Source organism: Perognathus longimembris, chromosome 15 (genome assembly GCF_023159225.1).
Source record: "Perognathus longimembris pacificus isolate PPM17 chromosome 15, ASM2315922v1, whole genome shotgun sequence".
Taxonomy (NCBI): Eukaryota; Metazoa; Chordata; class Mammalia; order Rodentia; family Heteromyidae; genus Perognathus; species Perognathus longimembris.
The window spans coordinates 18,635,677-18,660,225 of record NC_063175.1 but is presented as its reverse complement, the minus strand read 5'-3'; the positions used below and the strand labels follow the sequence as shown (position 1 = coordinate 18,660,225).

The window sequence follows — 24,549 nt, the reverse complement described above, 5'->3', positions numbered from 1 at the left end:
ACCGGCTGGGCCCTAATAAGCTTGTCCTGGGTTTGCTCACAGGGCCTGCTTATTTTCAGGTTCATGTGGTAAAGTGGGGTTCGCGTGGTAAAGTGGGGCCTGACTTCAAAGTCTGGCACTTCACTACTTCCACCCACAGGCTGTTGGGGAAAACAAAGATGGGGCAAGGGTCAGTCCAATGGGACTGCTGCTCCTACGAAGCCAGACCAGAGCCAACTATCATGAGTTACTATTATAGAGTGGATTTCTCCAGTTTCCTGTGCCTCTAAGTGCCTAAGGTTGGCCAGTGGCATCTGTAAGATGCACCTCAGGAGGGCTCCATGAAGATGCCCCCAGCAGTTTAAATCTCTGTCCAGTTACCTTGGTACCTGGCACACCTGATGGCAGTTACCTCCCTCTCTTCTGAGGTCACAGCCTAATCCATCTGGACACATTTTAATACTCTTGGACACATCTCCTACCACAGGCATTGCCTGGAAGTGACTCTCCAGCCTGTCATACATGCTTTGAATTTAGCAGCAGGCCAGTCTGCTTGAAAATTTCTTAGAATATCTAATTTTCTTAATAGAGCTAGTTAACTCCAGTCAACTCAAGAATGTACCCCCAAAATTTTAGTTTTGGGTTTGCTGGGTTCTTGATGGGGTGTTGGGTGCTGGAGTTCCCAGCTTGCTATTCAGTTGGAGTGAGTTGGGGTGCTTCCCTACTGTGGCAGCGCCATCTTCCTTCCTTGGATAGATTTCTTGTAATGTTTGTTACCTCCTCCCTCATTCCCCCCGCACCCCTTCCAATAGTTCTTTTGCACCTATTTACCTTACTTTTTTTTTTTGCCAGTCCTGGGCCTTGGACTCAGGGCCTGAGCACTGTCCTTGGCTTCTTTTTGCTCAAGGCTAGCACTCTGGCACTTGAGCCACAGCGCCACTTGAACCTAGGGCTTCATGTATACGAGGCAAGCACTTTTGCCACTAGGCAATATTCCCAGCCCCCTATTTACTTTAAAATGCTCTTATTCACTTTTTTTTAAATAGGAAAATATTCTTTAAATAAAACATGTTAAGATGTCAGTGACAAAACCATCAAATTTGATAATTAAGTTTTTCCTAAAGTTTAATAGTATCTTTTAAAAAAAATCTCCGTTGGCTATTTTTTAAAATTTTAATTTAAAATTCTTTTTCCCATTGGCTCTTTAATCCACAACTTCTCCATCAGACTTATACTTGTTAGCCTGCTTATCAGTCTTAGCTTTCAGGTCTTTTGAGTCACTTTCACAGACCAGCATCTTTGGAGCAGAAGCCTTAAGAGATGGATAAAAGTGCTTTTACTGACTTTTTAATCTTTTAATTCTTAAACATTGTTAGTTTTTTTTTTTTTTTTTTTTTTTTTTTTTTGGTCAGTTGTGGGGCTTGAACTCTGGGCCTGAGCTCAGGAAAGCTCTCCCTGAGCTCTTCTGCTCAAGGTTAGCGCTCTGCCACTTGAGCCACTTCTGTTTTTGTTTATTTTCTGGTGGTTAATTGCAGATGAGAATCTCATGGACTTTCCTGCCTAGAGCTGACTTGGAACTGCAGTCCTCTGGTCTCAGCCTACCATATAGCTAGGATCATAGGCATGAGCCACCGGCACCTGGCTCAAGTTAACCTATTTTTAGGGTTTGTTTCTGTGTAGTTTATTCCTTCAAAGTTACTCTTTTCATACTTTTTTTCTTCTACATTGAGATATTCCTTTTGTGGTGATTATTTGATCTTTTGGTTTCTATCCAATAAAGTATAGGCTTGGCTAGCAGTTTCTTTCTTTCTTTCTTTCTTTCTTTCTTTTTTTTTTTTTTTTTAGCACTGTCCCTGGCTTCTTTTTACTCAAGGCTAGCATTCTGTAACTTGCAGTTTTTCTTTTTGCTCAAGGCTAGCATTCTGTAACTTGAGCCACAGCGCCATTTCTGGCTTTTTCTATATATGTGGTGCTGAGGAATTGAACCCAGGGCTTCATGTATACAAACAAGGCAAGCACTCTTGCCACTAGGCCATATTCCCAGTCCTTGGCTAGCAGTTTCTAAAAGCCTGCCTTGGGCTGGGAATATGGCCTAGTGGCAAGAGTGCTTGCCTCATATACGTGAAGCCCTGGGTTTGATTCTCCAGCACCACATATATAGAAAATAGCCCGAAGTGGCACTGTGGCTCAAGTGGCAGAGTCCTAGCCTTGAGCAAAAGGAAGCCAGGGACAGTGCTCAGGCCCTGAGTTCAAGGCCCACGACTGGCCAAAAAAAAAAAAAAAAAGAAAAGCCTGCCTTGAGCAGGCAAAAGGGCTTATGGATAGAGTGTAGTAAGTTTTAACAATCAATATATGTACTTCTATGTACTTATTTATTGTCAGTATGATATTTCTGTTCTTAACCTGTGCCTATTGTTGAGTGTATAGTTATTTTTCCTAGATAAAATACCTCCAGTTTTCTGTGGTAATGCAGAAGCAGTCTTTCGGGGGCTAATAGTTCATTGCAATCTGAAAGTCTTAGCAAAATGTGTGTCTCTGTGCATGTGTGTCTGTGTGTTTGTGTCTATTTTGTCAGGATCAAATCCTGGGTTTTATTCATGCTAGGCAAGTACTCCTGAGCTACATCTCCAGCCCTAGGTGTTTTTTAAATCTCATTTTTGTTTATTTGTTTTGTTTTTGTTGTCCTGGGCCTTGGACTCAGGGCCTGAGCACTGTCCCTGGCTTCTTTTTGCTCAACCCTAGCACTCTGCCTCTTGCCACAGCGCCACTTCCGGCTTTTTTCTATATATGTGGTGCTGAGGAATTGAACCCAGGGCTTCATGTGTATGAGTCAAGCACTTTACCACTAAGCTATATTCCCAGCCCTTTAAATCTGATTTCTATCTATATTTCCTTTGAAATCTAGTACTACAAATTCTTGAGTTTTAATGGGTCATCCAGTTCTAATAGAGTTGCTTCCCAGCTTTTTATATTTCTAGTTTAGGGTTCAGGTTTTCTTGAATATTGGATCAGTTATTTATCCTTTATAACTCCCTCCCTTTATAATTTTTATTCTTTCTTTTTATACCTTTGCTTTTTTTTTTTTTTTTTTTTTTTGCCAGTCCTGGGGCTTGAACCCAGGGCCTGAGCACTGTCCCTGGCTTCTTTTTGCTGAAGGCTAGTACTCTACCACTTGAACCACAGTGCCACTTCCAGCCTTTTCTTCTATATATGTGCTGCTGAGGAATCGAACCCAGGACTTCACGTATACGAGGCAAGCACTTTACCACTAGGCCATATTCCCAGCCCCTACTTTTAAGTTTTTTTTAAAAGGTGGATTTTGAGTGCTAGTTGATATTAATGTTTATGATTAAATCTGCCTTCTTTGTGTTGTGTCTTTTTTTCCTATGTGTATGTAACCTTTTCCTCAAAAGGGTTTACTTTACTAATTTTTGTTAATTATTTTTTAGTGGGGAGCTGGTAAAGGGTTTGAGCTTAGTATACTTGTATTTGCTAGGCAAATCTCTGCCATTTAAACCATGTCTTCAGGAATATAATGTATTTTTTTAATTAAAAAATTTCCCCACAGTTTAAAATGAATACATATTACTTAATTGTACTCATACACTATAGAACTTGAATATTATGTATTTCAAGGTAGAAATACTAAAATTAAGTATTTATTTGTTTTTGTTTTGTTTTGTTTTTGTTGCCGGTCCTGGAGCATGGACTCAGGGCCTGAGCACTGTCCCTGGCTTCTTTTGCTCAAGGCTAACACTCTACCTCTTCAGCCACAGCGCCACTTCCAGCTTTTGTCTATATATGTGGTGCTGAGGAATGGAACTCAGGGCTTCATGTATAGGAGGCGAGTACTTTACCACTAGGCCACATTCCCAGCCCCCTAAAATTAAGTGTTGTATATAAAACAAGCTGCGAAAAAATAAGATGAGTTGTAGCATAGGTCTTACATATTTGATTCATGAAAGGTGAAGGAATGATTACATCTTTTTTTTTTTTTTTTCTTTTTGGTCATTCCTGGGTCTTGAACTCTGGGCCTGGGCGCTGTCCCTGAGCCCTTTTGCTCAAGGCTATCTCTCTACCACTTTGGGCTATACTGCCATTTCTGTTTTCTTGGTGATTAATTGGCGATAGAGTCTCACAGACTTTCCTCCTAGGGCTGGCTTTCAACTACGATCTAGACTCCTGAGTAGCTAGGATTATGGGTGTCATCTTTTGTCTTTTTAAACATTGAAAGATGCTTTCTCTTTTAGGTGCTGTGTAATGTGTTAACAGGTTATAAGGAATGGTTTTATCAGATTTTCATGAGTTATGGTGGCTGAAACAACAATTCTATCTTGTGGGAAAAGAATTGTAAGTATACTGATTTTCAGTAATTGTATGTTTTTATAAAGCAAATTATTGGCCCGGCGCTGGTGGCTCACGCCTGTAATCCTAGTAGCTACTCAGGAGGCTGAGATCTGAAGCTTGTGGTTCAAAGCCAGCCCACTCAGGAAAGCCCATGGGACTTATTTCCAACCAACCATCAGAAAACCGGAAGTGATGCTGTGGCTCAGGTGGTAGAGCTCTAGCCTTGAGCTGAAGAAGAGCCTAGGGACAGTGCCCAGGCCCAGAGTGCAAACCCCATGACCACCACCACAAGGAAGTATTAGAATTAATTCAAATCATTATTTGAGTCATTTCTGTATGGTATTCGCATGACTAATTCTTAGATTGTAATTTAATTTTTATTTTTAATTTTTTTCAGACATATCAGCACAAAAGGAAATCTATGTTAATAGAGTACTTCATTAAACAAAGGAGGTTAAATAAGAACTACAAACCAACATACTCAACAAACAAGGAAAGAAACGTGTTAATCATAAGACATGTTTCAAATGAATCAGAGTCCAGTAACTATAGACTTCAGAAGAAAAAAGTTTTCAAAAATTTTGTCAGAACAGACAGGTCAGTGATAAATAACATCTTCAGTAATAGAGTTAGGATTGAAACTGAAAATTAATTGAAATATTTTAACAAATCTTAATTGTTTCTTTTCATTTAAAAACTTATGCAAATACAAATTAGTTAAATTTTTTTTAGAGTTTGATTGCCTTGTCTAAAAGGAAATACCTTTTAGAATTTATTCCAGCTTTTATCATGTCCTAAAAATCTTACTTGAAGCAAACTAGTACTTTTGTTGAAAATGTGTATAAGTTAAAGCTGTTTTTCACGACTTGCTTCTCAGTAATACTACTCAACATTTTTACATATCAGGACATAGGCTGTCCTTTCAGAATCTACTTAGAAAGAGAAGACATTACTCAGGAATAATGTCCATTCAGGAGAAATCAAGAGAAAATTCTTCAAGTATTATTAAAACAAGTAAAGATAAGAATTTAGAAGTAGACATTCAATTTTCTCACAATAGTTTAGCAAAAAAATCAGGTTCTATGGAAGCTATAAAGTCACTGGTTAAGTCTCCCAGTGAAAGTAAAGTAAATCAGTGTGAATTGGGAACGCGAATGAATACAAGGTCAACAAAAGCTGCCTCCAGTGATGAAGCCACTAAATCCATTAATAAAAATAGGGCACCTGTGAAAGTACAGTCACAAGAATCTACAAAAAACAAATGTCAGAAAAAATTAGTACATCAAACCTCTAAGGCAAATGAACATCTTAATCGGAGATCACAAAGATTACAACAGTTAAAAGAGTGTTCAACAAGGTCCTTGCGCAGTAGAGAGATTCAGGGTCAAATTCAGTCAGTTAAACAGTGTGTACCAGTAACGAGGAAAGAACACTGTAACATTATCCAAAGTAAGTCTAATAAAGTTAAAATACATCAAAAACACGTGAAAAGGAAAGTACTGGAAATAATATCAGATTGTAAAGAGTATGAACATTCAGTAACTAATGAGATAGTAAATTCCCCTAAAGCAAAAAAACTCAAAGTAGAACATGGGACAATTCATACTTGTAGTTCTCAATTTGTACAAGGATCTGAAAAGTGTCTCCAGACAACTACTAGGAAAGAAGAACCAAAATCTGTGCCTGTAACTTCTGAAATAAAAAAATTAAAAGTAGCTACTTCATTAGTCTCTAAAAAGAGTGAACTGAAGTCAGCTTATACACAAGTGAATACTAGCACAAAATCCCAAAAAAGTCTGCAGCCATCAGTGCCTGAACAAAGTATAGATAATGATTTGGAGCCAACAGGAAAGAGCAAACGTGGTAGCATTCTACAGCTCTGTGAAGAAATTGCTGGTGAAATTGAGTCAGATACTGTAGAAGTAAAAAAGGAACCATCACAAGTAGAAAGTATAGAGGAAGAGAAGCCTACAAAAGTAAAACTAGAAGAGACTGATGTTGAAAGACAGATACCTCATCAAAAAGGAACAAATCAGGATGTGCAATGCAACCGTTTCTTCCCCAGTAGAAAGACAAAACCTGTGAAATGCATACTAAATGGAATAAGCAGCTCAACAAAGAAGAACTCCAACTGGACTAAAATTAAACTCTCAAAATTTAATTCTGTGCCACAAAATAAAGACTCTCAAGTTTCCACTAAGTTGGGTTTATTGAGAACCAATTTTTCACCGCCAGTTTTAGAAATGCATCATCATTCTGTGACTCAAAATACATTTTTAGAGGCAAAACCACATGATAAAAATATAATTTGTCATCAGGAAAAAATGAAAGAAAGTAAATCTGAAGTTAAGATGAAAGAAGTTAATATTAATGATATCACAGTTGAATCTAATAAAACAACTAAAAGGGCTCCTGAAATTTTGGATAATCAGATAAAACCTTCTGACTCACCTTTGGATAATCAGATGAAACATTCTTTTGAATCAACACCAGATAAGGTAATCAATTTTTGTTATGTTCGGTATAGGTGCCTGAGTACCTTTTATTTCTTATTAAACTTCACATTTTTAGCTTAAGAAGTAGGTCATAAAATTAACCCAGTCTTACAGTTATTGACTTTAATGATTCTTTTAGTTGTTTACCTTTATGTGGATGCTTCCTATGTTTCTTAATTTTCATTCTCTCTTATGGAAAGCATGAATCTTCTTAATCTCAGATTTTCTTTTAAACCTAACACACGATATGCTTAATTTTTCTTCTGATTATAGTCATAGACAACATACTGCCTAGTGATTAAAATGTGGAACTTAAAATGATTGGTCTAGTTCTCATCACCATGTTAAAATTAATTTCAGCTGGGATTAAGAACCTTTTATCCTGGCTGATGAAATTTAAAAGTTTGTAGCTATTTTGATCCGTTGGCAAATTGAAATGACTGTGAGATATCAATCAATCTAAGCATAAAATTATACTGGCCAATAATTTTTTGAATGTCCATTTGCTTGCTTGCTTGCTTAGTTTTTTTTCTTGGCACTGCTAGGGATTGAATCCAGGTAATTATGTTTGCTAGCACCTCTGTGCCACATCCCCCAACTGAAGAATTTTTTTTTTTTTTTTTTTTTTTTTTGGCCAGTCCTGGGCCTTGGACTCAGGGCCTGAGCACTGTCCCTGGCTTCTTCCCGCTCAAGGCTAGCACTCTGCCACTTGAGCCACAGCGCCGCTTCTGGCCGTTTTCTGTATATGTGGTGCTGGGGAATCGAACCTAGGGCCTCGTGTATCCGAGGCAGGCACTCTTGCCACTAGGCTATATCCCCAGCCCCCAACTGAAGAATTTTTGAAACGGAAAAAATAATTTAAGACTTGTATCTTAGAGAAAGTATTTTTTTTTTTTTTTTTTCCGCCAATCCTGGGCCTTGGGCAGGGCCTGAGCACCCTCCCTGGCTTCTTCCCGCTCAAGGCTAGCACTCTGCCACCTGAGCCACAGCGTCCCTTCTGGCCGTTTTCCATATATGTGGTGCTAGGGAATCGAACCGAGAGCTTCATGTGTAGGAGGCAAGCACTCTTGCCACTAGGCCATATTCCCAGCCCCGAGTAGTTTTAAACTTTATTAAAACGAGGCCTCTTTCTTTCTTTCTGAGGTAAACTATATAAAACAACAAAATATATGAATCAGTAAGCAAGAATTTTATATGCATAGAAGGAAAAGATTAATATTGTATAGTGATTAATCTTGAATTGAGAGAATGAGAGCAGAATGTATTTAGGTCATGTTTGGTGTCAGATAGAATCCAATTTTTAACCTAGCATTTTCTGTATACCACACTGAATGTTAGGAAATCATTTTCGTGAAATTTTGAGTAATTTGAAGTATATTTGGGAGACATTTTGTCATTTTGTCTAGGGGCTCATTTGAGTGTGCTAGGGATCGGGCTTTATGCCAAAAGCTGTGAAAATAAATCAGTACGTATTACTCTACGGGGCTGAAAATCACAACTGAACTTAGAGGAGACATCATTTGCTGCTCTTATAAATGAGAGTGGAAACGTCAATTGAAAAATGATTAACAGCTAGGTGTCATAGTTAATGCCCATAATTGCAGCACTTGGAGACTGAGGTAGAAGGATTGAGGCTAGCTTGGACTACATAGTAAGAACCTGCCTCAAAAAAAAAAAAAAGAAAAGAAAAGATGATTCAGAACAGATAGTGGTGGTAATTGGAAATTAGTAGTAGGAGTAATAAGTTATGGGGCAGGGAATGTAACTCAGGAGTAAAGTGCTTGCCTATTTGATGTCATAAATCCATTCTCAGCACCAAAGGAGAGGTATAGTTGTAAACATCTTGCAGAGATGAGTGGATTTTGTTTAGAGTTGTCTGCCTGTATTGCTGCTGAATGTGTCTTCTCACAAGCTGCATAAATGCCTTTCAAAACTTAAAAGGAGTTGAACACCAGCTGGTTCATACCCGTGATCCTAGCTGCTCAGAAGGCTGACATCCAGAGAATTTCAGTTTGAAGTCAGCCCAACAGAAAAGTTTATGACACTCTGTCTCCAAAATAATCAACAACAAGCTGGGCTGGAGGTATAATTCAAGTGGTAGAGCACAAGTGTAGTAAGGAAGCCAGTGAAGCATGATCCCCTGAGGCCTTGAGTGCAGCCCTGCCTCTGTTTTAAAAAAACCCTCAAAAGGCAGTTTATGAAAAATGGTAAGAAATCAAACCATTTTCTTTGGATTAACTGTTCTCGCAGGAGATGTTTACTCTGATCACATCTTGGCTCTTTATAACATTTGAAATGTGTTTTGGGTTTATGCAGTTCATTGTTAGAGGAAGGAATACTAGAGACTTATTGCTGTTTTAAAAATTGTATGTTTCTGAAATACTTCAGTATTCAAGATTATAGCACAGATAAACATGTAACTACCATCCAGACTTGGCAAAATGAACATGTTCTTCAGATCCTTTAAAACATAATTACATTTTAAATCCTCAACTACACCTTTTTCATTCCATTTCTCTCCTTTCCAGAATAAAACATGCTCCTGAAGTTGGTAGATTCCTTCTGTTTTTATTTGTATGTTTTTGTGTGTTTACGAATGTACAAAGAATGTTTAGATTTGTGTTTTAAAATTGTGTGTAATTAATAACCCCTGTGTATACATATTTGGAACTTGATTTTGTGCAGAAGTGTTTTGATACATATCAGAAGTTTATATTTTTCTTTATTAACTTTTTTCAACAATATTAATGAGTACTCACTATTACAGGGTATTCTAGAACTGGTGGTAGTGTTTATCAGTTTGAGACATACTTCATTGCCTGCATCTAGGCACTGGTACAGAGGAGACCTGTTTCCTGTCTTTTTTTTTTTTAAAGTAGTTCTACAAAAGAGTTATTATTCCTTATCGAGTTATGAGTTGCAATGCTTCTTGGTCAATTTCACCCCTTTCTTCCTTCTCCCCCATTTTCCCTCTACCATCCCTACCTGAGGTACATAGTTCCTATTTTACATAATATACATTGAATACAATGACTGAATTTGCTCATCCTTTCCCCAGTCCTCTGACTTCCTACTTTTGCCTTATTTATTTATTTATTTTTTTCCTGTCCTGGGTCTTGGACTTAGGGCCTGAGCACTGTCCCTGGCTTCTTTTTGCTCAAGGCTACTAGCACTCTGCCACTTGAGCCACAGTGCCCCTTCTGGCCATTTTCTATATATGTGGTGCTGGGGAATCGAACCCAGGGCTTCATGTATACAAGGCAAGCACTCTTGCCACTAGGCCATATTCCCAGCCCCCTACTTTTTCTTTAAGAACATGTTTATACTTATTTTTGTTGTTGTTGTTTTTGTCCTTTGTACCATTTGAACTCAGGGCCTAGGCACTGTCCCTGAACTCTTGTGCTCAAGGCTGACACTACCACTTTCAGCCATAGGTCTACTTTATATATATATATATTTTTTTTTAATTATCAAACTAACTTACAGAGAGGTTACAGTTTCATACATTAGGCAGTGGATATATTTCTTGTACTGTTTGTTACCTCCTCCCTCATTCCCCCCTCTCCTCCTCCCCCTTTCCTCCCCCCCCCCCCCATAGGTCTACTTTTGTTTTTTGAGCAGTTAATTGGAGATAGAGTTTCACTGCTACTTTTCTGTTGGACCTGGCTTTAGCCTTGATCTTCAGATCTCATAGCACTCAGATCTCCCGGTAGCTAAGGATTATAGGCGTGAGCCATTAGTGCCTGGCCCTGGTATTTGTTTTGATATATAGTATGTTGTTCAGTTACACTTTTGGATTCCTCCTCTGTATATATCCTCCTTTAGTCAGTTTGTATATAAATACACAGAGCCCTATATATGTTAACATGCATATTTTTGCTTAGGATCTAGCTTCCACAAAAGAGAAAACATGGGCTGTTTGTCTCTCTGAGCTTGGCTTACTTCACTTAGCATGATTTGTCTAGGTCCACCCATTTCCCTGCAAATGACATAATATTTATAATGGATGAGTAAAATTCCATTGTATATATGTACCACATTTTCTTGACCCACTAATCCATTGTAGGACATTTGGGCTATTTTCATAACTTGGCTATTATGAATAGTGCAGCAGTGAGCATGGATATGCAAGTGTCTTTACTGTACCTTGACTTGCAGTGATCTGGTTAGATGCCAGTGATAGGAGTGATATGGCTGGATCATAGGTAGCTCTATGTTGGATTTGTTGAGGAATTGCCAAACTGCCTTCCAGAGTGGTTGTACTAGTTATCATTTTTATCAACTGTGCAATAGGGTTCCTTTTCCCCTATATCTGCCAGAAATTGTTATTGTTTTAATTCTTGACCAGTCTTACTGGGGTGAGATGGAATCCCATGCTGTTTTGATTGGAATTTCCTTTATGGTTAGTGATGTTGAGAATTTCCTCATGTGTGTTAGCCATTCTTTGTTAGTTTATTAAGTGTCTCTTTAGTTCCTTTTCCCATTTATTGTTTGGGTTATTAATTTTGGGGTGGTTTTGTTTCTTTGACTACCTTGTATATTTTGAATATTAGGCCCTTGTCAGATGTATAGCTGGTAAAGATCTCCCAGTTTGTCAGCTGTCCTATCACTTTTCTTGATGAAACTTATTCCTACATATTTTCTTGAGGATTTTGCAAATGGAATTGTTTTCCTGATTTCTCTATCTGCACGTTATTGATATATAGAAAAGCTACTGATTTTTGTGGTTTAATTTTTTATTATGTGACTTTGCCAAAGTTACTGATTCGTTCTAGAAGCTTAGAAATAGAATCTCTAGGGTCCTTTAGGTATAATATCTTGTCATCTACAAATAGGGATAGTTTGACTTCTTTCCTTACTTGTGTCCCTTTTATGTCTTTCTCTTGCCTTTTTAGTCTGGCTAGGATTCCAATATTATATTGAAAAGGAGTGGAGAGTGTGGGCATCCTTGTTTTATTCCTGATTTTAGAAGAAATGGTTTTAGTTTTTCACCATTTAGTGTGATTGTGGCTGTAGGCTTTAATCATACATAGCCTTTATGAAGCCATACCTAGCCACTTCAGAACTTTTTATCATAAATGAATGTTGGGTTTTGTCACAGGCTTTTTTTTTTTCTGTTTCTTTGAAGGAGTTGCAGTAGACTCTTAGAGGATTTCTGTGTTTCCTAAACACTGCAGTGAAATGACATGAGTTATAATAACTTTTGTTCAATGACTGTCTTTACTGTAAAGTAGCTTTTGTTTAATTATGATGTAGGGTATTATACTTCTCAACCACTGTAAATTCAATTATCCACATAATATAGGCAAAGAAAATGAGGCTTAGAGGTTTAAGTTACTTGCGTGAGTAACATTTTAAAGGATGGAGTGTCATTTTAAAGTGGGTTTGGCCCTCTGTACTTACTCTGACAATAAAGAAGGAAAAAGAAAAGAAAGAAAAATAAAGTGAGTTTGGCTGGCTTCAGAACTCAGCAAGATTTGTATTTGGGAAAGCGGAAATGCAAAAAGGCACAACGCTTACAGCAATGAAAACTTTGTGTGGCCACCTGTATGTAATGTTCTTATTATTATATATTATCAGTATCAGTAGTACTGAGAAATGATAATACCAGGTAGCCAATAAAACTTTCGTGAGTTCTTGGTCTAGACTTGTATTATCCAGACATGAATTTTAAGGCTCAGTTGTTTTATGGTCTGTCTTTTAAATCTGTAACTTACTGGCTTCCTATTAATGGAGAGTGAATTCATTAGTAACATGTTATTTTATTTTTCTGTTAGTTTTGGATGTTCATTAAAAAAAAAAAAAAAAGAATGTTCTGGCTGGGTGCCTGTGGTCCACGCCTGTACTCAGAAGCCTGAGATCCGAGGATCATGATTTGAAGCCAGCCCAGGCAGGGAAGTGATGAGACACCAATCTCCAGTTAACCACCAAAAAGCCAAAAGTGGAGCTGTGGCTCGAGTGCTGTCCTTGAGCAAAAGAGCTTAGGACCTGAGTCAAGCCCCAGGACCAGTGCTAATAACAAAAATGTTCTGGGCTGGGAATGTGACTTAGTGTTAGAGTGCTTGCCTAGCATGCATGAATCCCTGGGTTCAATTCATCAGCACCACATACACAGAAAAAGCTGGAAGTGAAACTGTGGCTCATGTGGGTGAGTGCTAGCCTTGAGCAAAAGAATCTCAGGGACAGTGCTCAGACCCTGAGTTCTAGCCCCAGGACTGGCAAAACAAAGAAAAAAAGTTCTAAAGTCATGTCATGTTGACTAGCATTCACAATACAGACATACAGAGGTTTGCCTGTGATTTCCATTTCCGATGTTAATGGAATTGGTAGTATATACTATTAGTTACTAATAATGTGTATCTGCTTTGATAAGGTTTTAGCTTAGAGGCTCTTAGGAATAGAAAAGATAAATATAATACGATCATTGCTCTTAAGAGCTATTGGTAAGTAGACTAATTCCAAATAGAAAGTGAAAAGGGGTTGAGATAGATATAAACAAATATATGAAGGGAGTTAGAGAAAACTGAAAGCAAGAGGTTAAGTTTTGAGTAATAAGAATTTTTATTAGTTACTGAGATCATGACCATGTAAATATGAGCCATAGTTTAAAATTTTAAATAGTTGCATTAATGGGGCAAAAAGAAATAGGTAAAATTCATTTTAACATTTAATAATACATTTTTATACATTATATATATTTAAATCTGTCCATATATGTACAGTTAGTTGTATGCCTATCACATAAAATGCTCATTTCAACATCAATTCTAAAAATTATTTGTGATATACTTTACTCTTTTTGTTTTTGGAGTTTGAATTTAGGGCTTGGGTTTGCTTGCTCTGTTAGCACTTTACCACTTGAGTTATGCCTGTATCCCTGCTTTTTGCCGGTCAGTGGAGATGTAGTGAGACCTTCACAGGTAGAAACCTGTGCTGGCTTTGAACCAAATCTTTTGGATCTCAGCTTTCTGAATAGTTAGGATTATAGGCATGGTCCACTAGCACCTGACTATAATACACCATGTGTGTGTGTGTGTGTGTGTGTGTGTGTGTGTCTGTGTGTGTGTGTGTGTGTGTGTCTGTGTGTCTGTGTGTATATGTGTAGGTGTAAAGGAGAGGAGAGAGAGTATGTATACTTTAAGTTTTCAAAATCTGACTTGTGATTATGCTTACAACACTTGTCAAATTATGATTTTAAATGCTCCAAAAGTGATTTATGACATTCACAACCATATTGGATAGTACAGTCCAGACATAAAGCTCTGTGAAAATTGAGTCACGCAACTGTGGAATGTATCTCTGGGAGGAGGGTTGAGTTTTAAATTTAGTGTGAAGGAGAGTGAGTAATGAGAAATATTACTGAGGAAGGGAGCTTATGGCAAAATCATGAATAGATTTTTAGGGTATGTTAATGTGAACTATTTCAACTAGAAAGTGTTACCTTAAATTTTATTAATATGTTGAAGTTTACTGAAAACTTGAAATAAACCACAAAGGTTGATACAAAAACCTTTAATTTTACATGTGTTCAGAATTTCAGTTTATGTTTGGAACCCAAGCTGGGAAACAGTGCAGTAGAGAACACTTCTGTTTCAACTCTGCCAAGTCAAGCAAAATTTGATGCAGAAGAGAATATACTTCCAGGTAATACTTTGAAAATATTATTATTATCATTTTTATTTATTTATTTATTTATTTACTTATTTATTTATTTATTGGCCAGTCCTGGGCCTTCTCAGGGCCTGAGCACTGTCCCTGGCTTCTTCCCGCTCAAGGCTAGCACTCTGCCACTTGAGCCACAGCGCCGCTTCTGGCCGTTTTCTGTATATGTGGTGCTGGGGAATCGAACCTAGGGCCTCGTGTATCTGAGGCAGGCACTCGTGCCACTAGGCTATATCCCCAGCCCCTGAAAATATTATTTTGATTTTACAATATTCAATACTATTCTTGTTATGGTTAAGAGAACTTTTATATCAAATAGGCCTATTGCTATATTTTATTTATTTATTTTTTCTATTGCTATATTTAAAAAAATTTCTGGGGGCTGGGGATATGGCCTAGTGGCAAGAGTGCTTGCCTCATATACATGAAGCCCTGGGTTCGATTCCTCAGCGCCACATATATAGAAAAGGCCAGAAGTGGCACTGTGGCTCAAGTGGCAAGAGTGCTAGCCTTGAGCAAAAAGAAGCCAGGGACCGTGCTCAGGCCTTGAGTCCAAGCCCCAGGACTGGCAAAAAACCAAACCAAAATAACAACAACAATTTCTGATTATCTTGGTTATTCTTTACAAAGAATTACTCTTTTGATTGGTTTAGACAACTAATTACTACTTTTTGACTTCCTCCCAAAAGTTCTTTTGTTTTTACTGTTGTTACTTTGTAGCTTATTTTCTGGAGAATGTTCCTTAGTGAATCTCTTTGAGTAGTAACAGCTTATTTCTCAGACATTTGTCTGGTCCTTGAGCTTGAACTCTGGGCCTGGGTGCTCTTCAACTTCCCGTTTTCTGGTGGTTAATTGGAGATAAGAATATCACAGGGGCAGGGGATATGGCCTAGTGGCAAGAGTGCCTGCCTCATATACATGAGGCCTTGGGTTCGATACCCCAGCACCACATATACGGAAAATGGCCAGAAGTGGCGCTGTGGCTCAAGTGGCAGAGTGCTTGCCTTGAGCAAAAAGAAGCCAGGGACAGTGCTCAGGCCCAGAGTCCAAGCCCCAGGACTGGCAAAAAAAAAAAAAAAAAAAAAGAATATCACAGACTTTCCCTGCCCAGGACTGGCTTTGAACTGTGATCCTCAAATCTCAGCCTCCTGAGCAGCTAGGATTACAGACGTGAGCCACTGGGTTTTCACTTTTTGTATATTACTATTTCAGGTTTTTAATCTTTAACTCACAGTAACTTATTTTCTGTTTCAATGAGTCTCTCTGAATTAAGGATTTAATATAGTGCTCTATAATTTCCATCTATATTGTACAAGAGCTTTATTTTGGTAACCTTATGAAAATTTATATTATTAATATATTAATATTAATATTAATACAATAATATATTATTTGAACTGTTAAGTGGGAATTTGCTCTCAGATGAAGCATCATAGGATGTAGAAAGTGTATTTTTAAATTTAATTTTATTGTCAAGGTGATGTACAGAGGGGTTGCAGTTACATACATAATGTAGGAAGTACATTTCTTGTCACACTCGTTTAATAAAGGAAAGGTGTAACTTGGAGCAAAATAATGTCAGATAATCATTGATGTTGCCTATTACTTATCTTTTTGTCTTTATAGGGGAAGAGTATAATGTAAGTATGAGAAATGTATTGGAAAATAAAGCCTATTATTACATGTAATTTATATAACTTAAATTCCAGAGATCATAAACTTTTTAATAAGGAAATGTTTTCTTTCCATTCTGAATTCACATAATTATACAGGCATTTAAATAATATCTTATTCAGTGTTGGTGAATTTAGTGGTAGACAATTGATCTATCAAATAGATATCCATAGTTCCACAGTCTGAGTAGGAGGCAGATTTTATCTTTACTCTGTAGAATAATTGCTAAATGGATCTAATTTTATGAAATAGTTTTATTAAAAATAAGGGGAAAACTTCCTAAATAATTTATAATTTTTTTCTGTGAAAAAGATATTTAAAAGCTTAATATCACCAATCTTCTTGATAAGTTGCAGGTTCAGCTCCCAAACATCACAGTATACCCAATAACCAAACATCTAAGAACAATGATAACAGGTAAGGTATTAGTTTAATTTAGGTGTAAATTTGAAAACTTTATGCTTAAAATATTAGTCAAAGGGCTTTCCCCCCAATACAAGTTATGTTAGTGACTGTCAGTTTACTCACAGATTCTCTTATTGTACATTTTTTCTATGCTTATGCATTTAGTGGCTTTGAAAATGAATGAACTGAAGGCACCTTTTCAACCTTCCTACTTTATTCTTTTAAATTCTACATTTTATTTCATTGTGTAATGGTTCCTTGGTTTATTTAACTGCTGTCTGCTTTATGGACATTTTGGTTGTCTTAGTTGATTTCTGTTTAAAAAAAGATTTTACAGGGAGCCTATGTCTTTGCTCAGTTATGTTACTTTATGTCTAGGATAAAATCATAGCTGTAGAACCTATTCTATATTGTCTAATTTCCTTCCCAAATAGTTGTTCTGGTTTATACTGATAGCAACAGTATTTGAGAATGCTTTTTCTCCACACTTGAGAAAATATTGTGTGTTATCAATATGTAAGAGGTTTGGGGTTTTTTGTTTGTTTGTTTTTGGTACTGGACCCCATGCTTGAACTCAGGGTGTGGGCACTGTCCCTAAGGTTTTTTTGCTCAAGGCTAACACTCTACCACTTGAGCCATAGCTCCATTCTGGCTTTTATTTATTTATTTTTTTGGTGGTTATTAGGGGATAAAAGTCTCACGGAGTTTTCTGCCTTGGCTGGCTTCAAACTGTGATCCTCAGCCTCCTGAGTAGCTAGAATTACAGGTGAATTAGCAGTGAAACACAGGTCCTCATAAGAGTGTTTTAAAGTAAATGAAAAAGCCCTTTTTTTAAAAAAAAATCTTAGAATTAAGTAAATCTGACTTTCTTTTTCTCTCTATTCCCTACTTCCCTCCCTTCCCGAATTGCCGTCTTGTACAGACGTCTTGTGCATCAACTTAAAACATGCTCGCTGTGCATGGTGGCTCACACTTGTAATTGCAGCTACTTGGGATAGGGAGATTTGGAGGAATCTCTTTGAGGCAAGCCCAGACAAAAAGTTTGTGAGACTCTTATCTGAGCAAAAAAGCTGGATGTGTGCCTGTCATCCAAGCTACTCAGGTGGATTCTGATCCACCCTAGCCGGGACATAAGTCGTGGGAGCCCCTACTTGAAAATTAAAGCAAAAGGAAATGGAGACGTGCCTCGAATGGTAGGTTACTTACTTTCCTAGCAAGCATGAAACTCAGTTCAAATTCCATAAAATGGTACGACCATAGCAGATGCTAGAATTTAGTTTTCTTTTAGTTTTAGAATTTATTGTTTCTAGGGGCTGAGAATATGGCCTAGTGGCAAGAGTGCTTGCCTCACATACATGAAGCCCTGGGTTCGATTCCCCAGCACCACATATATAGAAAATGGCCAGAAGTGGTGCTGTGGCTCAATTGGCAGAGCACCTAGCCTTGAGCAAAAAGAAGCCAGAGACAGTGCTCAGGCCCTGAGTCCAAGCCCAGGACTGGCAAAAACAAAAACAAAAAAATAGAATTAACTTTAGAAGATGGAGAAATACTTTTCAGAATTAGTCATTAAATCAAATGTAACAAGATAACAGACTTGTGAATTCCATTATAAACTAATTTATTGTATGTACCTAACTGACTGGGTTTGAGACAGCATTATAGCATTTTCAATGTTTACTTTAAAGAACAAATTGCATAAAATGTTTTGTTATGCTATTATTATTATTATTATTATTATTTTGCCAGTCCTGGGGCTTGGGCTCAGGGCCTGAGCACTCTCCCTGGCTTCCTTTTTGCTCAAGGCTAGCACTCTGTCACTTGAGCCACAGCGCCACTTCTGGTGTTTTCTATAATGTGGTGCTGAGGAATAGAACCTAGGGGTTCATGTATATAAGGCAAGCAATCTTGCCACTAGGCTGTATTCTCAGCCCCACTTTTTTTTTTTTTTTTTTTTGCCAGTCCTGGGGCTTGAACTCAGGGCCTGAGCATGGTCCCTGAGATTCTTTTGCTCAAGGTTGGCACTCTCCCATGTGAGCCATAGCACCACTTCCAGCCTTTTCTGTTTATGTCGTCCTGAGGAATCGAACCCAGGGCTTCATGCATGCTAGGCAAGCATTTTACCTACCACTGAGCAACATTCCCAGCCCAGCACATTGTTTTCTTCATGGACTCTATATCTTGGCTTATTTTCTTAATTTTACAATTTCTTTTTTAAGGTGCTAGTTGTTGGACCCAGGGCCTACTGGATTTGCTTTGCCACTTAGATATATCCCGACTTCTTTTGACCTTTTGTGTGTGTGTGTGTGTGTGTGTGTGTGTGTGTGTGTGTGTGTGTGTGCGCGCGCGTGGTATTGGGATTACTCAGTGCCTCACAACTGCTAGACGTACACCCAGTCATTTGAGCATATTTTTTTGTGTGTGCCAGTACTGGGGTGTGAGTATTATCCCCTAGTGTTTCTGCTCAAACCTAGAATTCGACCACTTGGTCCATAGCTCCACTTTGGCTTTTGATGTTAATTTAAGATTCGAGTCTCATGGACTTTCCTTCCTGGGCTGACTTTGGACTGATCCTCAGATCTCAGTCTCCTGAGTAGCTAGGACTATAGGCATGAACCACCAGTGGGTAATTTTGCAGATGGAGTCTAGGAAAATTTTCTGCTCAGAATGACCTTATGTACTTCAGTCCTCCAAATCTCAGCTAGGATTATAGGTGTGAGCTACTGGTACCTGATGCTCCTACATTTTTGAAAGGTTATAATTTTTTCCCCTTGAAGTGAAATTTGTCATGATTGTATAGTTTTTTCAGTCACTTAAAAGGATATAGATTTATAATTTTCCATAAGTGTTTTGTTCTGTTTTTAAAGAGAGATACCACCAAATCATTCTTGGTCTAAGTGTAATTCCCATTTGGAGATAACAATTCCAAAGGACTTGAAACTAAAGGAAGTAGAGAAAGCTGATGAAAAACAGTTGATCATAGTAAGTATGCAATTTGATCTTTTTGTTATCTCTTATTTATTCATGGTACTAATAAATGTATTCCTTTCTGCAAAAGTCCTTTTTTCACATATGGAAAATATCCTAGAACTATTTACAAATTGCCTGGTGCCACTGGCCCACGCCTGTATTCCTAGCCTCTCAGGAGGCTGAAATCTGAAGATTGCAGTTAAAAGCCAATCCTGTGAAGGGAAAGTCTATGAGACTCTTATCTCCAGTTAACCACCAGAAAACCACAAGTGGCACTGTGGCTTTGAGCTGAAGAGCTCAGGGACATTGCCTATACCAGAGTTCAAGCCCCATGACCAACCAAAAAAAGAAAAAAAATATTCCTGATATTGTTACAATCTCTTTTCCCCTAAATAAATAGATCATCTTGTAAAATAACTCAGTTCCCTCCTAGTTTTATTTATAATAAATTCTGATATTTTACAGCTATAATGTCTTAGGTACATCATTTGTTCATTACTTTCAGTAGTTTAAATATTGAAATAACAATACATGGATTGATTTTTAATATACTTTAACATGCATTATAGTTTTAGAATTGTATAAGGAGAATAGATTAACAATTTGAAATAGAGCATAATTACTAGGAGATATTTTGATATTGTGGGGTTAAAAAGGGAAATATTTAATTAAAGACATAATTTGAGTTAGGTATTCATGGCTTACACCTGTAATGATAGCTACTCAGGAGGCTGAGATTAGAGAATCATGATTCAAAGCCACACTGTCAGAACACTCTTTTGAGACTTAATTTTTCCATTAACCAGCAAAAAAGCTGGTCTGGAGGTTTGGTTCAGATGGTAGAGTATCAGTTGTGAGATAGCAAGGAACCAAGCCAGCAAGACAGTGTGAGGCCCTTAGTTCAAGCCACAGTACCAACACCAAAGCAAACCAGAGATCACCATGCTTTGAAGAGCTGTGGTACATTTGCCTCACAAGTACAAGATCCTTGAGTTCAAACCCCAATACCACCAAAAACAAAAATAAAAAAAACTTAATTTGAGAAGTCTTTTAAACTCTTATTTCCTGAATGGGAAGCTGGAAATGTTCTTCTTCCCTACATTAACTTGTTATGCTTAAAAAACTAGCTTAAATGTTGGTATGATATGGTGGCTCATGCCTGTAATGCCAGCTCCTTGAGAGGCAGAGATAGGAAAGCTTTAGGGTTGGGGCCAACCTGAGCAAAAAGTTAGTGATGTTAGCAAAAATGCTGAATATGGTGGTGTTTGCCTGTCGTCATGACGTATGTACCTGAATCTTAGGAGGTGCAAGTAGGAGAATCTCCATCCAGGATAGCTCAGGCAAAAAACAGTGTGAAAAATAAAGCAAAAGGGCTTCCCTATGGCTTAAATGGTAGCGTCTTAACAAATATGAGACCTGAGTTCAAATCCCAGTATCAGCAAACAAAAGCAGGAACAAATAACAGAAGTCAATAAAATATGAAGTGATTCAAAATAGTAGGGTCATTTAATGGAGTCCATTCAACATAAAGGATTTCTTTGAGATTGGATCTGGATTACTCTTTAATATCAGAGGATAACTTTGCAATAATGGTCTAGAAAAGTACAATGAAAATAAAATTTGTTTTAGTAGTGTTTTTGTTGTCAAATCAGTGTGGTAAGTGGTCAGAATGAAAAATACAGGGCCACACTGTTTAATATGGTAGTCACATAGCTACTGAATGAATGTGGTTTGTCACAATGAGATATAACCATAAAAAACTACTGCATTTTAAGGAATAAAGTATAAGTATAAAGTGCGAAATATTCTACCAAGTTTTTAAAAAATACTGAACATATGATTGGGATATGTTTTTATTAAATAAAAAATGAAAATTTTACTTTTTTTTTAGCGTAGCTAAAACTAAAAAAAATTAAATTACATTTGTGCCATTGATTCATGCCTTTAATCTCAGCTACTCAGGAGGCTGAGATCTGAGGATCGCAATTTGAAACAAGCCTGGGGAGGAAAGTTCATGAGACTTTTTACCTCCAGTTAACAACCAAAAAGCCAGAAGTAGAGCTGTGGCTCAGGTTGTAGAGTACCAACCTTGAGTGTAAAAGCTAAGAGTGCGTGCCAAGACCCCGAGTTCAAGTCCTAGCACAAAATATAAAATAAAATTACATTTGTGATAGAGTACCGATTTAAAAAAAAATTCTGTCTCTTTGTCTTTAACTGTCTATCTCTCTCTTTCAGTACTCGGGGTTTTATTTTTGGGTCTTTTGCTCACCAGGCAGGTGCTTTATCACTTGAGCTACTTATTCATTCCTGTATATGTTAGTTATTTTTTAAATTTTGGCCAGTCCTGGGCCCTGGACTCAGGGCCTGAGCACTGTCCCTGGCTTCTTTTTGCTCAGGGCAAGCACTCTGCCACTTGAGCCACAGTGCCACTTCTGGTCATTTTTTTTTGTACATGTGGTGCTGGGGAATCGAACCCAGGGCTTCATCTATATGATGCACTCCTGCTACTAGGCCATATCCCCATCCACCTCACATTGATCTGGATGGAGTTTTGTTTCATGAATACCTTAACCCCCTCCCAAGCTGGCCTCAAACCTTTAACTCTTCCCTAGTAGCTACAATTATAGGCTTGAGCCGCCATTCCTGGCTACTTAGTTCTTTTGAGGCAGGATCTCAACTGTGTAGCCCAGGTTGGCTTTAATTTACAATCCTTCTGTCCTACTTCCTGAGTTCTGAGATACAGGGCTGTGTCACCAAACCTAGCTAAGAGGTTTAAAGAAGTTTTAAAAAGAAGTCTACATGCCTATAGATTAGTATAATTATTGAAAGGATGAAAAATACTGGTGTTCTTTTTAAGAGTATTTGCTGTTTGGGGCTTTTTGTCTAAGTGTGTAATGTTAAAAATAATTTCTCAGGGGCTGGGGATATGGCCTAGTGGCAAGAGTGCCTGCCTCATATACATGAGGCCCTGTGTTCGATTCCCTAGCACCACATATACAGAAAATGGCCAGAAGTGGCGCTGTGGCTCAAGTGGCAGAGTGCTAGCCTTGAGCAAAAAGAAGCCAGGGACAGTGCTCAGGCCCTGAGTCCAAGCCCCAGGACTGGCAAAAAAAACCCCCAAAAACAAACAAACAAAAAAACCCTAGAAAAGAGAAAAAAAAAACAAACAAAAAAAATAATTTCTCAGTTTTTTAAGCTGGATGTGGTGGAAGGACCAATCAGGTTATTAAAATGGAAACATTTCTTAATAGAATTGTACATTTCAGACATTAACATCTTGATGTTTCTAGTCAATATTAAGGTCACTCATTATGGATTAAGCAGTTCTCGTGTAATGTTTACTTTATAGCTGGGAATCTTATGTCCATGGGTAACTGGGAAAGATTAAAAACTTGTTTTTATAAACAGGATGCAGGACAAAAAAGATTTGGAGCAGTTTCCTGTAATGTTTGTGGAATGCTTTACACAGCTTCAAATCCTGAAGATGAAACTCAACATCTGCTTTTCCACAACCAGTTCATAAGTGCTGTAAAGTATGTGGTAAGTGGAATTCATGAATTCTAAGCATAAAGTTTAGATGATTAGATCATAATCTTAATGAGATGGATTGCCAAATTTAAGTCATTAATTTTTTTTTTTTTGAGGAGCAGTAACATAGACAAAACATATGTATACTGGCTTACTTTAAAACAAAGCCAACTATTGGAAAAAGCTAATTTATTCTATTTAGTTTGTATGGTGGGATCTTTAAATTATATTTTTCTAAAAGTTATTATACTGTTTCTATGTAATGATATTCAGCTTGAGTAATTTCCTACAAATTTCTTTAGATTTTAATAAAATAATTACTATTGAATCTATTTAATTCATGTAACCTTGTACAACTTTGTATTGGGGCTTGGAGATTTATTTTGTTACCTTCTTTGAACTCACAAGAATTTGTCTTTGTACTATTAAAAGAAAAAAAAGGTAATATTCTTTAAAAAAAACCCACAAAGTTAATGTTGGGTCGTATTTGATTTATTTTACCATGAAATATTTTTGATGTAAATTCATTTGAGGCATATGAGTATAATTAGTACTCATTTCTAGAAAGAGAAAAATTACTTTTTAGCTGTTTTGAACCATTTCAGATATCTTGTGAAAATAGTAATTTAATATAATTGCTGTTTACCCATATCTGAAATGGAACCTGTTTTTATTCTATAATGTTACCTTCAATACACTCACATTAATAAGACCTCCAGGATATCTGAACTGAGATCACCAATTCATTTCATATAGGCCTGTATGTAGGCACTGGACACTGCCTTATTTAAAACTCTTTATTGCCCTCAGTTAAATTCATATACTTAGCTTTGGCTGACTGATAATGTATGCATTCATTCACCTAGTTACTCATAAAGAGTAGATGAGGTTTGTTATTTTGATTTTTTTTTCTTTTTTAGTTTGGTTTCCTTAGTCATCCTTTGTATTCCTTTTTTTTTTATCTGCCTTTTCCACATAAACTCTCTTGTTACTGCTTCACTAAATGAAATACAATGTATGTGATGTAGACCATCTATAGCTAGATAATGATTTATCATTGGAAATTTTACTTTTTCAGTTTGGCTATATTAGGATCTTTACATCTGGAAAAGAAAAATGATCTATCAGGTAGCTAATTTATAGAAGACTTGTGTACTTTATATATGTGAACTGGTAGATCCCATTTCTGTCCAATTTACATAATTTATGGTGATTTAGTTTCCTAAATTATAAATACGTTATGTTTAAAAGGTTTAGGAAAACTCTTAATTTTTGAGGGGGAACTATAAAGAAATCAGTCAGAAAATATTCTGATTTTGTTAGATATCAAAAGTTGATTTATGGGGGGAGGGAAAGGGGGGGAGGGAGGGGGGGCATGAGGGACAAGGCAACAAACAGTACAAGAAATGTATCCAACGCCCAACGTATGATATTGTAACCTCTCTGTACATCAGTTTGATAATAAAAATTTGAGAAAAAAAAAACATTGTAT

General features: G+C 37.2%; 1 protein-coding gene across 6 annotated transcripts in view; it reads left to right on the top strand.

Moving 5' to 3' along the window:
* Positions 1-24,549, top strand: part of Esco1 (establishment of sister chromatid cohesion N-acetyltransferase 1) — an 83,212-nt gene that overhangs the window by 19,377 nt on the left and 39,286 nt on the right. For 5 of the 6 annotated variants that reach the window (XR_007213355.1, XM_048363120.1, XM_048363121.1 and 2 more), the window contains 6 exons: positions 4,230-4,329; positions 4,724-6,824; positions 14,354-14,465; positions 16,508-16,574; positions 19,427-19,541; positions 22,938-23,069. Coding sequence is in view for 5 of the 6 variants with exons in the window: in XM_048363120.1 (XP_048219077.1) it covers positions 5,289-6,824; positions 14,354-14,465; positions 16,508-16,574; positions 19,427-19,541; positions 22,938-23,069 (1,962 nt within the window). In the remaining variant the exon portion in view is untranslated. The remainder of the gene's footprint in view (positions 1-4,229; positions 4,330-4,723; positions 6,825-14,353; positions 14,466-16,507; positions 16,575-19,426; positions 19,542-22,937; positions 23,070-24,549) is intronic. The other variant, XM_048363123.1, reaches the window with a different exon arrangement.